General features: G+C 38.7%; 1 protein-coding gene across 1 annotated transcript in view; it reads left to right on the top strand.

Moving 5' to 3' along the window:
- Cd47 (CD47 molecule) overlaps positions 1 to 16,694 on the top strand; it is a 36,444-nt gene that overhangs the window by 13,562 nt on the left and 6,188 nt on the right. Inside the window, exons 3-8 of the mRNA XM_013515051.1 lie at positions 217 to 306; positions 8,707 to 8,814; positions 9,919 to 10,011; positions 11,027 to 11,119; positions 12,460 to 12,552; positions 15,992 to 16,023. Of these exons, the coding sequence (XP_013370505.1) occupies positions 217 to 306; positions 8,707 to 8,814; positions 9,919 to 10,011; positions 11,027 to 11,119; positions 12,460 to 12,552; positions 15,992 to 16,023 (509 nt within the window). The remainder of the gene's footprint in view (positions 1 to 216; positions 307 to 8,706; positions 8,815 to 9,918; positions 10,012 to 11,026; positions 11,120 to 12,459; positions 12,553 to 15,991; positions 16,024 to 16,694) is intronic.

Raw genomic sequence — 16,694 nt, 5'->3', positions numbered from 1 at the left:
TGACTGTCATTTTTGTTTCCTAAATGGAACATGTTATACAAGATCGTTTTTATATGTGTAATTTGGTTTATGTATGTGTAGGTAAATTAAGACCATCACTTTAATTATTTTTATCTTCTGTCTACATGATAAAAACATATACTTAGGCCATTAACAGGATTTAAAGTGATTATTATAAATACTAATTGTGATTTTTTTTGTTTTCTTTCTCCTCAGTTTCATGGTTTTCTCCAAATGAAAATATTCTCATTGTTATTTTCCCAATTTTGGCTATACTGCTGTTCTGGGGACAATTTGGTATTTTAAGTAAGTATTTATTTCTGTATTTTATGTATGGTTTAGTGACGAATTGGTGCTTCTAGGAGGCAGTCCTACTGAAATATTTCGTTGAACTAAGTTGTGTTAGGAAGTATTGTTGTGATTAATAAGATAGTTTGAATATTAATGGTCTCCTTGAAATACATATTGTCATATTTTTCTACATTCATTTTAATTTCTACAAAGCTCCTTTTTTTGGATTGTTTTTGGCTTTTAATCTCTCTCGAATGACTAGTAGGACTACTAATAAGAGCTTCAACCCGTACAGCGTTTACAGACTTAGGGAACATTTATGCACATACCATTTCATTTGGTAAACAGATGGTCATGGGCTGCATTGTTAAGAAGGAACATTGTACTCTGGAGCATTAGGATTTGCTGTCTTCCTTCTCCCGGCGTGGCCCCTGTAGACATACGTTCCCCCTTGAAGAAGTCCCATTTGCACTGTGTTTTACTATCCTCTGTGTGCAGTTCCGCAGCCCCTAAAGGAAGCAGCTATGGAAGAGCTGTGTTCTTTGATCTTGCTTTACTGTGATAATCATGTAACCAGACCTCTGGGGGGCAAGTCTTGATGCGGTATCAGACTTATCATCAGTAGTTCAGAATTGTCACTACAAGATAAATAGGTCAGGTGTGTTGTGGTTAATGTTTATATTCAACCACATTTACATACCAGTCTGGTGAAGGAAATTTACTAAATCAGTGAAGTTGAGTTGTTTCAGCCTAAATTTTTAATGTGTTAAGATTTATTCCTGCTCTTCCTATACCACCTTGACACAGGCATTGAAGACCAGCAAGTATCTGGACAAACAAGAAGTATATAATGCTGATTTAATGAAGTCTGCAAAAATAAAAATTAGAAATTAGTGAAATATTGTAGTAGATCAGCCTCAATTTTTCTTTTCCTCTGAGTTTAAGCTGTGTGTATCCTCAGTGATGCATAAAAATGGGAGAAAGTATGGATTATATATTTTGAGAGCTTTTCCTAATGTATAGTACTCTGGAAATGCTTAGCGAACTTACGTTTAAAAGGAAAATGAGGGGAACAAAGGGCTGGCTGCCAGTGGCAATTGTCAAGACATTTCAGAGGTCTTACCTTCAAGACAGTGTCTAGACTTCTTTTGGAAATTGCCTTAGAATTTCAGTAAGCCTTTTATTTCAAGAGGAGTGTTACAGCTTAAAGACCTACCCTGCCATCACTCCGATGTTGGGGAAAACTTTGGCCATATCGACAGACCCAAATTTTAAGAGCTAAGTCATGTGATTTGACCAGGGAATGGTCTTTTACTAAGCTTATAAAATTATTTCACATTCATGTGATTTGTTGAATTTTGATTAATAAAAGTTGGCTGATTGTGCCATTGTCGTTAATGAAATTATTTTTAGAGGAACGGAGCAGTAGTGAATGTGATCCCTGTCAGCTGTATTTTTATGAAAAAAATGTTACTACCTTTTATAAATTACAATTTAATACATTTTTCTGTCTGCATCCTTGGGGGACTGGGTTTGAGACCTCCACAAATAGCAAAGGAGTCCATGGCTGCTGGATTCCTTCATATAAAATGCACAGTATTTACATATAACCTATGTTTATATTTCTGTGTACTTTATATCAGTTGTAGATTATTTGTAGTAACTTAAGTAGGTAAGTAGTTGTATCCTCTTGTTCCTGGGATAATGATAAGGAAAAAGTCTGTAAATATTCAGTTCATAAATTTTAATTTTAACATTTTCAATTCACAGTGGATTGAATCTGTAGTTACGGAGCCCATGGATACAGAAGGCTGGCTGTACATAACAATTATTTTATACTAGATATTGAACAGTTCTTTTATTTTAGATTTTGAGACAGAGGCTCATAAATATATAGCCCAGACTGGGCTCACACCTGTGATTTTCCTGCCTCAGCCTCCTAGAGTACTGAGATTACAGGCAGACAGCACCATGCCCAGCTCATAACACTTTGGAACACCTTAGGTAATACAGGAAGTTACATAGAAAAAAATATCCTGCAGTTTCAAAACTTAGACATAAACTATTGATGTATTCCAGTGAATTTTCTGCTTCCCGTTCTGACTACCTCTCCATCCTTTCCCTCCTGCCCCGCCCCACTCTGTATGTGTGTCTGTCTCTCTTTATCTTCATTAAAAATTAAATCATAGCTGTACACATTCAGCGTATATAATTGTATGTCTTGATTTTCCCCGTGTCTTCAAAAATCTTGTTATGGCTACCTGTGCTCTGCTCTCATAGATATGTACAATTTACTTAACTTCCATCTTGTTTGATATTAAGGATGTTTCCAAATGTATTGATAATATGAAACTAACTCTGTTAAAGACGTTTCATCCTAAAGATGCAGAGAGGGGCTGGGGATTTAGCTTAGCGGCACAGCACCTGCCTGGCAAGCGCAAGGTCGTGAGTTCGTTTCCCAGTACGGGGGCGGAGGGGGGGGGACAAAGATGCAGATATCTTAAGGCTCTAGATACCCATTTCTAAAAAGTGTTCCAGAGCCTTTGTATCACGTACCGCTACTGCAGAGGAAAATACCTGTCTTCCACCTCACACCTCTGACATTATTATTCTAAAATCTTTGCCAGTTTGATGGGTGAAAACATGTTTCATTTTCATTTCTGTGTTATTGAGGGTAAATGTAAAATCTTCTTGGATTTTTTGGCTAGTTTTTTTTAAAGGCATGAACCTAAAGAAATATTTTAATGTAAATTTTTTACTGTGGCTCATTTTAAAAAAGGAAGTGGTGTGTGTGTGTATGTGTGCGCACATGCGTGTGTGTGTGTGTACGCGTGCGTCTATGGAAAAGGAACCTCTGTTTATGATTCAACCAGCCTTGCCCCCCATTTAAAGGTGTTGATAATGGTAGCTAAATATTTGTGGAGCTCTTGTTCTGCGGGACAGGCACTGTGTAGAATACTCTATGCCTTTATGTCTTTTAGGAATTCTGAATGCAGGCAGTGTTTTCCATTTTGTAAATAAGAGACTTAGACAACGAGACCATGATGACCAGCTGTTTTCTGATAGTACTGGAATTTGAACAGTTATGTTTATCACTACACTGTCCTACTCCGATCCTGAATTTATTTCAAGAATTTTCTTTCCACGAAGGGTGAACCAGTATGTAGTTTACGACCTTGAGTAGATGTCACTGTAGTTCTAAAGCAGGTTTGCCTGGTTTGTTGATTCCTTCTGCCAATACCCATTGACAGTAGAGAGCCAGCTGCGTGCAGGGCACTGGGCCACATGCTTGAGGTGTGGCACTGCATCTGCATCCTGCCTCTGGCTTCGGAACCCTCACCTGTCAGTCCCTTGAGGTGTGCATATGGCTGCTGTCCTGTTCCTGATGAGTCGGACTCCACCCCATCCTCCCACCCCACCCCACCCCCCGTACCGGGAATCGAACTCACGACCTCGCGCTTGCCAGGCAGGCGCTGTGCCGCTGAGCTAAATCCCCAGCCCTCTAACTCTTCTTTGGATACTTGGTTATGACCTGGGCCTCCTACTTTCCTCGTCTGTGTGGATACGTTCACCCTCGCTGGTTCCTCTGGCTGCATCCCAAGCAGCTCCTGTGCGGCCACGTGTCAGGTCGACACAGACAGCTGCTTTTTCTGCCAGTCCGCTATGACCTCTTCACATTTCACTTCTGTGTTCGCACTTTTCACTTCTTTGCTCTCTCCGCTTCCTGGCCCACTTTCCTCTTTTGATCATCCATTTTAATATGACGTGTGGTTTTGTCACAGAGATGAGGAGTACCGTAACTACTTGCTTATGTGTGTATGCTAATTGAATAACGGGTACAGTGACCAATCACCAGTGGACTTCAAAAGAGAAGACATGACTGGTCACTAATTGTGATGCTCATCTGCTATTTGTGTAGTGATTTGTGGCCTGAAGAGAGAGCAGTGAAGTGTGTACTGTATGTACTCAGTTCATCTATTGGCGTAACTAAAATTTAAACTATTATTTTGGAGTTCTTGGGTAAGGACTGCTATATTTTATTTCAGATTAGGTATTCTGAGCATCTTTCATTTCCTTTTCTTTCTTGTCTCAAGATTATTTCGGAAGGATTTGGGTCACTGCTCATAGGAATTTGGGTAGGTGTTCTGTGGAAATCATTATTGGCAAATTGAAGGAAAAAATTATCTGTCACAACAGCTTTCGATTTCAACTTAGTCCTCAAGTGTAGCTTAGTAATAAAGTAATTAAGCCATGAAAAGACTAACATTTAAAAGAAGAAATGGAGCAGAGAATTTCTTCATTGATTAGCAAAAATCATTCCCAAGAAGTGAGGACATATACTAAGTTGCGCTGGAAATTTCTAGCCTAGAAGGTAAATGTATCTTTCCAAAAATGTTACAATCATTCTGTGACTTGGCCGTAGGGCCTTAATAACAGGACTTTGTGAGCAGTATAATGTGAATTCTGTTTAATCATCTTGAACTTCCAGTGCTTCCCCTGGTCTTGTCCAATAGTGACCACCTTCTATTAGTAAATCATATGGTTTGCCCTGATTTCACTGTAGGAAGAACTGACCAGAACTCTAGATCAGCATTTCAGTCTTTTATGGAAATATAGTTATTGCTCCTTTGACCCTTTCTAAGTCCAGACACCCCAACTTTCTGCACATACTCTAGAGCTGTGGGAGCATAGTTGTTTAGAACCGGGCCTCGGAAATCAGTCCACAGGACATCCTCTGTATTTACATTCAGAATGCTTGCCACACAAGCCTGAGCTCTTCCGTGGCTAGGTCCTCTACACAGGGACTGTGCTGTTCAGTTTGTGTTAATTTTGATAACAGTGTCTCATGAGAGTAAGTTGTAGCACATGGAGTTTTACAAATCCTACCTTTATGTGTGTATGTGTATGTATTCCAAATGAGTGTGTTAAATATTTTAGAATAGTAACTTAAATAAGTTTTAAAAATCAAATTTAAAATTTGAATTTTAAGAATCATGAGATGTATCTTATCTTGCATTGAAGACATGTTTGGTTTGTGGCTCAACAGACTACCAAAAGATTTCTAAATAACTTTCTTGAGGTTATCAGAAAACATACTATAATAAATTAAATCAATTATTTGTCTTCATGTGTGTCTTATTCTTAATGTGATACACATTTCCTCTCACTGGTAAGCGTCTTACCCTTGTCACTGATCACTTGACCAGGGACTGTAAATGCCATGTCTTTGAGCAGGTGTTGAAATTTGGATTTTGTTAGGCAGACTGTGTGAGCTGAGATGGATGTATAAAATCCAGTCGTGAAAATCTAACGTGATAGATTTTATATTACCCCCCATAGACTTGATATTTGACTAGGTTTTATCAGCCACAACATGCAGTCTGTCATCTTACATGCACTCTCTATCAGTCACAAAGAGAACGGAAAATCGTGTCCATAACATTAGCACTTTCTTTCTTCAGGTGGGCTAACGGGGCATATCCTTGTTTCATTCACATAGATTTGAAAGATTTAATACATGAAAGACCTTTCTTAGACTAGCAGAGAACTGTACCTTTTATTTAACTGGGAAAGATCTGGGAGTATCACCTCGCCCACCCCTGACCCTAGCACACACATTCATTCATGCAGATGTAAAGGTCTTGACAGGCTTTGTGTTTGCCTTTCTCTACTTTGTTAGCGCTTAGTGGTTGTCACATGGGTTCATAGTAAATCGTTATTGAATAAAGAATCTACTTGTCTCTTGATTTAGACTGAAGGGCCTGATACATTTTAGATACCCAGTACATATTTATAGAACAAAGAAATGAACTAACCTAACACCTTTTGCTGAGACATAGCCTGCTAGATTTATTTTATATTCTCTGAACTTAAACAGGATATATGTATTCTGAATTAAAAGAGGCAACATTTTAGAATTCCTCATTTTTTAATTAAAAATGTTATATCATCTCTCCTGATGTTCCTTATTCTTGATCAGGCAACCACTGAGGTTATTAAACATTTTATGAAAAATGTAAATACTATTATTTTCATGTATTTTACTTCGAATATTGATTACAGTAGTTTTGGCTGAGAGGAATCTTTAAGAATATGCAAATTTTTAAAATTACAAAGACATCTTATCAGTCAGAACAGTCATACCAGGAAGTTTGATAAGAGCACACTGTTAGACATACCTGAAGTTAGTACGTGGATTTGTTTTCTTCGTTACATGCAATGATTTGCTAAATAAGAATAAATCCACTTAAAGCACAAGAAAAAATCACTGGTAAAAGGCTCTTGAGATTATTGGGTTCCTTGACATTGCATTGTAGGTGAGAAAATGGACACCTGGCCTAGCAACAAGATATGCCCCACATGACCTGCTACATGATGGCCACTGTGAGCAATGGAAATGCGGAAATCAGACCGTTATAAAGGTTGTGTGAAGAAAACATGGGGATGTGTTTTCATTGCCTGTCATTACTTAGGCAGACTTCACGAATATATTTGTTAGAAATGGCTGCTTCATGTAAGGAAAAGTTCAAGGTAGCCTTGAAAATAAGTAGTTCTTGAAACAACGAACAGGAACCAAAGCTACTGCAGTATACATCGTGCTTATTCTCAGCGGGCAAAGGCCATGCTCTGGTAACACGCTGCCATAGTGGGATTTTGTGGGGTTTTATTGGTGCTGTGGTTGACATTTTCTCCTCTACTAGTTCTTCTGAACCTAAAGAATTTGAATTTATATGAGATTCTAACTTCTATTTTTAAGAATGACATGAGTCAGTCTTTTTCCGTAAAATTATACTATACTCAAAATCCTCGTTGCTTGATCTTATCATCTCTTCTGTGTATCAAATTAAATCTGGAAGAGTCTCTTATGAATGTTGGATTGTGCGGTTTACTTAAAACTGCGTTACTTGCAGTACTTTGGAGCTCTATTTAGTAAACAATATACAGCCCAAGGGGTTAAAAAGATGTAAGTCTGTTTCTGCATCTTTTCCTATTATGCACATGACCTGTGCACTGAATTTCATTCTAGGTGGGATTTAAGCCTAGAAAACAGTGGAGCTGTAAAAATTCTATGCCTCCTAGGGAGGTAGGATATAAGTGAAAAGTAGTCAGGCAAGTTCCAGGGCTGGATTCAGGTAACAAATCAGTAAAACTTCACAGCAATACATTCTGATGACTGGATTTCTCTTCTCTGGTCCATGGGAATTTCTGCTACTCAACTTGACACATAATTGTTGCTTAGGCTTCTGTCTTCCCTTCCAGTGACAAGAGTTGAGGTTATTGCCTCCACATGAATAGGTAGAGATTAAAACAGTCGTCAGGTGCCAGCAGTATACCTTTATTTTTCACGGTCATGTAGGTCATTGATGACTTGTTGATTTTATTATAGTTCTTTTTGTCCGTCATCATACTGGAGGAAAATTAAATGCAAACTATAATACTTAAAATATTTTCCCCTTCACTACGGCTGCCCAGTGATTACTTCCATGGAGACTGTCCGCATGTGGATGCTACACAGCAGAATTGCAGTCACTCACACTGTGTATCTGCCACCCAGTTAGGTTTTAGGTTACCTGTAATAATCTCCTAGTGAAACATTAATTTTATTCAAACAAAATGTCAGTAGATTATAAAGGAAAAATTTGGGGGCTTATTCATGGAAATAGACTCTCAGTGAGGGTATAAGGTACTTGACAATAAATTTAAAATCATATACAATAACAAGTATGATGAATCTTTTTGAGTTTTTGCAGGTTATTTCTATTTAAGTATGTTACTTGAAAATTTTAAGCAGTTTTCTCCATAAGGATTTCACAAGGGTGTGAGTTGTTCAATATTTATTCTATTCTCTTTCTAAACAATATACCCCGATTTCCAGAATTTTAGTCTCATGTGGGGTGGAACTTCATTCTCTTTTTTTGTTCAATTTTGGTAATTAATCAGTTATTTCCCATCAGTATTAATGTGTATCAGTGTTACATTGTCTGATGTGTATCCCTGTTACAGTCTTTGCCCATGTGGGGACGTTGGCAGTGCCTAAAGACACTTTGATTGACATAACTGTAGGGACGTTACTGGTGTCTCATAATGCAGAGTCCAGGGATCCTGCTTAACATTCTGCAATGCACAGAGCTGCCTCACACAAAAACTTACATTGCCCAACAAGTTAAAAGTGCTTCAGCTGAGAAAGCTTGATGTATGTACTGGTATCTTCATACTTAAAAGCATGGTGGGGGGCAAAGTGTCTCCTGCATACTCAGCGCCTAATTTATACTGACATAAGCTTATTTATCCATTGGCTTATCAGGTGACTTGATAATAGGAAGTTGTCATTCCTCAGAGGTTACTCAGTTATACTGAGTTGTGGGTTCACAATTTGTTTCATGTATTCTTCGTTTTTTTTTTTTTTTTTTTAAGCACTTAAATATAAATCCAATTGTACAAGTATGAAAATCGTTCTTTTACTTATCGCTGGACTGCTGCTCACGATCATTGTCATCGTTGGAGCCATTCTTTTCATCCCAGGTAAGGTGTACCATTACTGTGGGGGAACGCAGGCTTGGTGTAAAGAGGGCATTGGGTGTTGGGCAGGGGTGGGAGTGGTTTCCGTGGCAGGCCCATTGAGCAGATTATGGCAGAGTGGTGTCATACAACAGAATTCTCTCTCTGCTCTGGAGGCCGTAAGTCTGAAATCAGGGTATCAACAGAGCCTCACTGCATCTCGTGGCCCTAGGGGAGAACCCATTCCTTTTGCTTCTGGCTTCTGGTATTGGCCAGCAACCCTTGACAGTCCTTAGCTTGTGGCAGCACTGCTCCAACCTCTGCCTCCATGGTCACACTGCTGCATCCTCACCCCTCTGTCTTCTCCTTGCTGTCTGTGTCAAGTCTCCCTCTGACTCTTCTGCACAAGAACACTTGTCCCTGGAGTGATGGCCCAGCCCCGTAATCTAGGATAAACTCCCCCTTCGAGGTATTCAATGTAACTCACTCTTTTGCCATGTAAGGCAGTGTTTCTAAGTTCTAAGGAATGGTGGTTGGAGATACCATTCGGGCCACCATTATGCCGCAGTGGAGCAAACTTCATCGGCCAAGATGTGGAAGTAGCGCTTACATCTGGGGGAGGGAAGTGGAGGTGGGAGGTAAGGCCGGGAGCACATGGAGAAGAAAAGCAGACAGGCTGGGACTCAGCGTAGGGGGCCGGAGGACACCACGGTGGTTTCTTTAGGGCACTGCAGTGTAGCTGTGATGTTCAGGAACGTGAACTTTGTAGGTGTGTTTGTATCTGGAGTTAGGAAGTGCGTGGGGAGGGGAGCAATGCAGAAGACACTGGAAGGAGCAGTTGATTTGGTTTGGGACACACTGAATTTAGTACCTGAAGGGAATCTTGTAAATGCGCCTGCAGAGTTGCTCCTCTGGGACTCTGCGAGCGAACTGAGGAGGAGGTTATGCCCACATACATGTTGAGATTTATATTCTTAAATGTGGTCTTAATGCATGAGTTTGGGGGAAATATTTTTAAGCCTTTCACAGTTTATGAGTGCTGCTGAGATTAAAATAATAAATTGAATATATTCTTCAAAAATAGGAAGTACATAGGAAAATATTTTAAATATTCTTATTTATTTACAGGAGAATATTCAATAAAGAATTCTTTTGGACTTGGTTTCATTGTAATTTCAACAGGAATATTAATACTACTTCAGTACAATGTGTTTACGACAGGTAGGTATTCTTTCAGCATAATTTTGCTAACCTCTTTCATTAAAAAACTGCACTTTTGGTTAAAACACCCTTGTATTTTTAATAACTTAATAAAAGTTGGTTTATTAAAAGATTTTCCATTATATTCTTAGTGGCATACAGAACTTTTAAGGTTACCCTAGATCTTCAGGGTAGCTAGTTATTTTGTGAAGGTTGATTATAATACTTGATATGAAAATACTTTTGTTATCAGTTAACATCATTATAAATTATGCTGTGTAATTTTTAATGATTAACTGCATATTCTAATTTCAGCTTTCTTATTTGTAAGTTAATATTAGACACTTTTTCTTTTGTTAAGCCTCTGCATTGAAAAGTGGTCCTGCGGAATGGCACTATAAAGCACCAACAGCGAAACACTTATTTTAGTTATTGGCAGACCTTGACACTGTAGTTTTAAAGATAATATGACTAGCCTAACTGTAATCAGTATCATTTTCTCCACACTGTAGCAGCGAATCCCTAACATATATCTGTTGTTATTACCGAAGAGTCACAGTGGACTCTAGATCTTAGACTCTCTCTCTGGCTTGTTGTACATTGGAAAGGTATTAATTCATTATAAAATCATAAATGTACAGATGTACAACGCAGTGGTCATGATGTTTATAGTCACATTTGCATTATAGCTTTCTCCACCAGAGCAATTTTGTGTGCATGTAGAGAAGCCATGCGTAGTAGCCATTCATACTGTAAAATGCACAAATATGGTCGAAGCAGCACTGTCCTGAGATTGGGGTAAAAACTGCCATTCTCTTTAAATTACTGGTAATAAAAGTCGGCTAATTCTGTGGGTCTGGAGCTGACGTGTGTAGAAGATTCAGATGACTGGAGAAGCGTCTGCCCTCTCCTCGGAGAAGGAGCCATGAGGGTCAATCTTTGGTCTGAAGACCTCACTCTTGATTGCACCGAGCGAGTGTAAGCCGTAGCAGATGGTCCTCTCAATGCACTTCTGTTCTACCCTTTCCTCCCCCAGCTTTTGGGATGACCTCGTTCACCGTTGCCATACTGATCATGCAGGTGCTGGGCTACGTGCTCGCTGTGGTTGGACTTTGTCTGTGTGTCACAGGTAAAAGTCACATCCTTCTGCGCTCTCGGTTTGAATTTCTTGAAGAAACAATGCTTTCTTTTTCTTCCCTTTTTGTTTTAATAGATAGCCCTTTTAAAAGTGCGGTTTTAGGTCACCGCAAAATTGAGAGGCAGCTGCACAGAATTGCCATATACTCTCACCCCTTTCACATACCCAGCATGGCCTCAGCTTCCCTCCATATCCCATACCAGACTGCGCTTGTTACAACCAGTGAGCCAGCCTTGACAGGTTACTAAATTGCTCCAAGTCCGTCGCTTCCATTTCTGCAGTCCTGGTGTGCGCACCGCGTGGCGATGCCAGGTGTGGAATGGTGTGTAGCCCTCACTGCGGTGTTGCACTGAACACTTACACTGCCCTAAAGAGCCTCTGTGCTGCACTGTGCATTCCCTCCTCCCACGAGTCCCCTGGCAGCATTCACTTTTCACTAACTCCACGGTTTTGTACTTGGTAGGATGTTTTAGAGTTGAAATCACTCTGTATACCATCTTTTTCATGTGGGCTTCTTTGGCTTAGAAATGGGAATCTAAGTTTCCTCCAGTCTCCTTGTAGCTTGGCATTTTATTACTTTCTAGTGCTGAATAACACCCTCTTGCGTAGCTACACCATAGTTGTGCGTGCCTTCACCTGTCGAGGGACAGTGTGGCTGCTTTCAGTTTCTTGCGATTATGAATAAAGCCGCTGCTAACATCCTGGTGACTCCTGTTCTGGCGTAGATACAAAGTGTCTGCTCCATGTGGATAAATACCAAGGAGTGTGGTATCTGGATTGTATGTTAAGGGATGGTTAGTTTCATAATCAACTGCAAAACCCACTGGTTCCATTGCTAAATTACCGCCACCAATAAAGGAAACGTCCTGTTTCTCCACATACTTGCCATCGTTTGGTGGTGTAAGCTTTTCTTTTTGTTTTAATTCTCATTTTTCTCACAGCGAGGACGGTCTTTCGCACATTGCTACAAGAATGTCGGTTGTATGTGGTCTGTGTACTATTTGGCAGCCAAACTATTGTGCTGTAGTTTTGGAAGAACTTTTGAAATAACCGGCACCAGGGAGTTGGAGCCTTAGACTTTATGCACTTTTCCATTAGCTTTGATACAGTAAGGGGTGTGTAATGGAGAGATGGACTTTTTTCTTACAATAATTTGGAGTTATGTCATTGCCAGAGATAATTTTTATTACCCATATGTACATAATTTTTGTTTGTTGATTATTAAAACGAAAATTACTCTCGTTAAAGCATTATTAGTTGCTGTCAATTCCTTTTGAAATTTTAGTCATTTTATAGGCGTTGCTAATACACGGTTTCGTTTGTTTTTACAGCATGCGTACCAGTGCATGGCCCTCTTCTGATTTCAGGTTTGGGTATCATAGCTCTAGCAGAATTACTTGGACTAGTTTATATGAAATTTGTGGGTAAGTCAATCTTATTTTTGTAAGCCTGTGCCAGGAATTTTAGACATACAACAGAAAATGTTTTTAAGCCAAAGAAATGTGTTGATAACTGAAAAAGTGAGAAAACTTCAATTGGAACGAGGATCATTGACATGTTCCCACCTGCTTCCCCCGTGCTGCCCGACCGACAGGCATGTGCGTACCACTGCTGGTTCACAGCTGCCCGGCAGAGAGCTACAGGACTTAGGGTCCCCTTGCAAATGTGTTAAACAGGGTTTCTTTGTGTATGAGGTAGAGGAATTACTGAAAAGTTTAGATTATAAATCACTTTAAATGAAAGTGATTTTATGTTTTAGAGTATGTTTAGAGTAGACTTTCTGTACCAAGTAAAGGGAAAGATTTTGAAGGATCCATTTGAATTGATAGATTCTTAATGGCTCCATTATTGCTGTGATAAAGCCCTTTGATGTAGACCTGTTTGTCACTTGAAGTTCTTGTACACATGGACAGTCCTAAGACGATAGAAATTGACAATCAAATGCTGTCACTTACGCTCATTTAAAGAGCAGTGGCTTCTAGTCATAACTTTAACGCATTTGTGTTTAGATTTAGCATTTTATTACTTTTAAAGTCAGTTCTTAGTAAGTATGGAATTAGCTTTTTTGTTTTAACCTTGTTATTTAATTTGCCAGTTTTCAAATAGCAAGTTCTACATAAATCCTTATTTTGACTATATAGAAATAGATGCTTTTAATAGTGCCCAACAGCGCCCCATGATAAAGAATAATTTTTGCTATCTAACAAAATAAGTTATAAATTAATGGAATAAAGAAATCAGTGCTTCACTTTGGTTTGCGTGAACATTTTGTTTCTAAAAATTAATACAAAACATGAATTGTCATGGTCGAGAAATTTACTGTGACTTGTATGCTATTGCAAGGAGACTTTTTTCTGAACTTTATCTTGTAGTGACAGATAGAGCTTGGCTCTGTTATATTTTCTCCATTCTCCTTTAATTAATGCTTCTTAGATATGTAATTGAAATAGCCAAAATCAACCTATCTTTAATTTATGTATTTATAATCTTCAGTTGTTTCTCAGTGAAATTTCCTAATTTATTCCACATAAGTCCATAAAACACAATTAAGATATCTCAAGTAGACTGGCATTCATGCGGTGGCTGCAGTGAGCGTCTTGAATGTTTATGCATATTCGAGATTTATTCCACTTTCCAGTCACCAAGGGTTTGGCTTTTAAAGATGACACTGCTGATTTTGTTGTTGCCCATGTGTTCCTAAGAACAGCGTGTGACCTGCGTATTCACATAGCCCGGGTGAAGTGATAGTAGGTGTCTTCGATAGTGAGTTCCGTATTTTATTTCTCACTATCCGGATTACTTGCCCTTGCATTCCACATCTGACAAAGAATGGTGTTCAGTACAGTGGCTGCAGGTCTGGAACGCAGTCTCAAGTGGGAAGAGGTCCTGCCTAGCTGCCGCCCCCCCCCCTTGGTCTTCCTCCGAGAGGCCATGCAAATGCAAAGGTCACTGTAAAAAGAGCACAGTGAAAGTGAAATCCTTAGGAGTTCCTCAAATTATTTTCCTTTATCATAGTTTTGTATATAAGTATACTCTATTTACATTAAGACTTTGATTCAGTTTGATTAACATTATGAAAATACCCTAAATTAACTTTTCACATCAACTTGTCCAATGCTAGAGTGCAGAAAGATACCTTCGGTCAGTTGAAAGGCAAGAAGAGAAAAGGTACAGGAAAGTTGCTCTTCAGCTAATGTGGTAGACTAGGAAAATTCATGTGTTTTGCTTCTATGATCTGACTTTGTAAATCTGAATATGTGTAACATGAAGGTTGCAAATTTGAGCATCTCTATTAGGAAGTAAAAGTTGTAAATGTTTCAGAAACAATTTTTACTCATTGCAGATGTAGTGTTTTAGAAATGAATGTATTGATTGAAATGCAATGAAATCCTCAGGTAGTTTTTTTAAAAAACCCAGACTCTCTCTTTAAGCATGAATTAATGTCTCTATGAGAATTTTAACTTCTATATCTTTATTATTTGTAAGTTTAAATTTGTAACCTTAATGTTAAGAGTGAGATTTTGACTTCCACTTTCTTTTGTAATTGTACTGGATTTAAATATTTTAAAAGTGCATTTTAATTTTGTAAAGTGAGACAGGGACTGGAAAAATAATACTGCAAATAGGATGTGAAAGGTAGATCCAGATATCTGTGCACACACATACATACACTGTTAGGACCAGGAGGGCAGTGCTGTGCTGGTCTCAGTCTGCTCTTCAGCAAATCCAGTGCGGTTGCCTAGGCCAGGTTACAGTGGAATCCTAGAAATCGTAACATACATTCTTTTCCTATTACTGAATTCAACTTGCATGACTTGCAAATGATTCTGTTTTGCTTCCATCTCTTGTTTAGGTATATTATTTTTTCTGTTGTTGCTCTTTATATTTTTGTACTTTTTGGTACTTTTTTTTTTTTTGAGAAGTGAGGATTTCTTGAACCAAGAGAAGCAGATGAGATGGAGTGGAAAATTCTGTATAGGAAAAGAATATTAGAATAATACAGTAGAATAACCCTTTCACTAAGTGATTCAAAGAATGTTGCTGGTGGGTGTTTTCATGTCTGTAGGACTCTGATTGTGTATTGAGAACTAGCATTAGCTGCTCTGGGGCCTCCTCCCTTGCTTTTTTTTAGCAAGGTTACCTCTTCCTTGTATTGCTGTGTATTTCTTCATTAACTAACTCGTTCAGAAACAGCGTAAAGGGAAACTCAGAATACTAAGAAGGTAATAGGTAGAAGGGGCTGGGGACTTAGCTCAGCGGCAAAAGCACCTGCCTGGCAAGTGCAAGGTCGTGAGTTCGGTTCCCGGTACCGGAGAAAAACCAAAAAAAAGAAGGTAATAGGTAGAAGAGGGCTTGATTGGCTGGAACTAACTGCCTAGAATAACTTTCTAAAACCAGAGGAATCTGGTGTTTTGTTTTATTTTGTTTCCTTTCTTTTTGTTCAGTGGTTATCTAGAGCTTTAAAAACTAGAAGGGTGGAGGCTGGGATACAAGAAAAGCAAGCAGTGAGTTAGGATGGTGGAGCGGGTGGGAGGTCATTGCCATGTTTGTCCATTTCCGGGCTGGTAGGATGGGAAGAGATAGAGAGCTCGTGGAGGGGGTGGTAGGGTGGCATGCCCAAATGGGAGACTGTGTGTGTTTATCAACAGATATAGGTTGGTTGCTCACTTTATTTTCTTCTATCAATGCATATAGTCAAGAATATTCTGTATTTTTAAATAGATGACCAAAATTGGCATTCCTTCATTGGAGTTTCTGGCACGCTTCTCGTTTTAGCCCTGAATATTTTGTCAAAATTAAATGTTTCGTTGCCCTGGATTATTTCATTTATTAAATTTATATTCTTATTTTTATTTATATCAGCTTCCAATCAGAGGACTATACAACCTCCTAGGGTAAGTTAAATTTTATTAAATGAATTTAGAATGATCACTGGATGAGTTAGCATGATAATTGGAATATTGAACTGTTCTGCTTAATGTTTAGTTTCGTCATATTGAATAATGTTGAAGTCATCTCATGACTTTTGGATGAATGGGTCCAGTTCTATTTTAAAATTTAGGTTTGGTCATTTGAATCTCAATGAGATGGAATAACTGATCTCTTAAGACGGTACTGACTTCTTAGGCCTCCTGCAGAAGTGGAAAACTTCTGGGTGGGAATAATGGTGGTTAATTCTTCCATCAAAAGAAAGCTGATTCCAAGATAGCCGCCTCGCCTGGGCCCATTTCACGTGAATACACTGAATGACAATTTCAGTCCTAAAAATGAGGAAGATAAATCTATATTAAATTGACTGTACTAAAATTGGAATCTATAAAATAACTATTAATATTGCTGGGAAAAATCTTTCCTGAGTTATGATTCACCCCTGCCCTATTTTATAAATATTTTTCTCCCTGGAAACCACACTGTAGGTTTCACTATACATTGGATACCTTATAAGCTCTCTGAAAAACTTCCAAGAAAGGGAGCAAATTTTGGAGGGAATAAATGAGGAGAAAGACATCTTTGTAAATATATACTCATCATGGCGACAGGCTCAAGAGCTTCTTTATGGAAAGAT

The sequence above is a fragment of the Chinchilla lanigera genome, unplaced genomic scaffold (genome assembly GCF_000276665.1).
Source record: "Chinchilla lanigera isolate Chin_1 unplaced genomic scaffold, ChiLan1.0 scaffold00026, whole genome shotgun sequence".
NCBI lineage: Eukaryota > Metazoa > Chordata > Mammalia > Rodentia > Chinchillidae > Chinchilla > Chinchilla lanigera.
The sequence above is the reverse complement of the archived record's forward strand: the minus strand, read 5'-3'. Positions and strand labels throughout refer to the sequence as shown.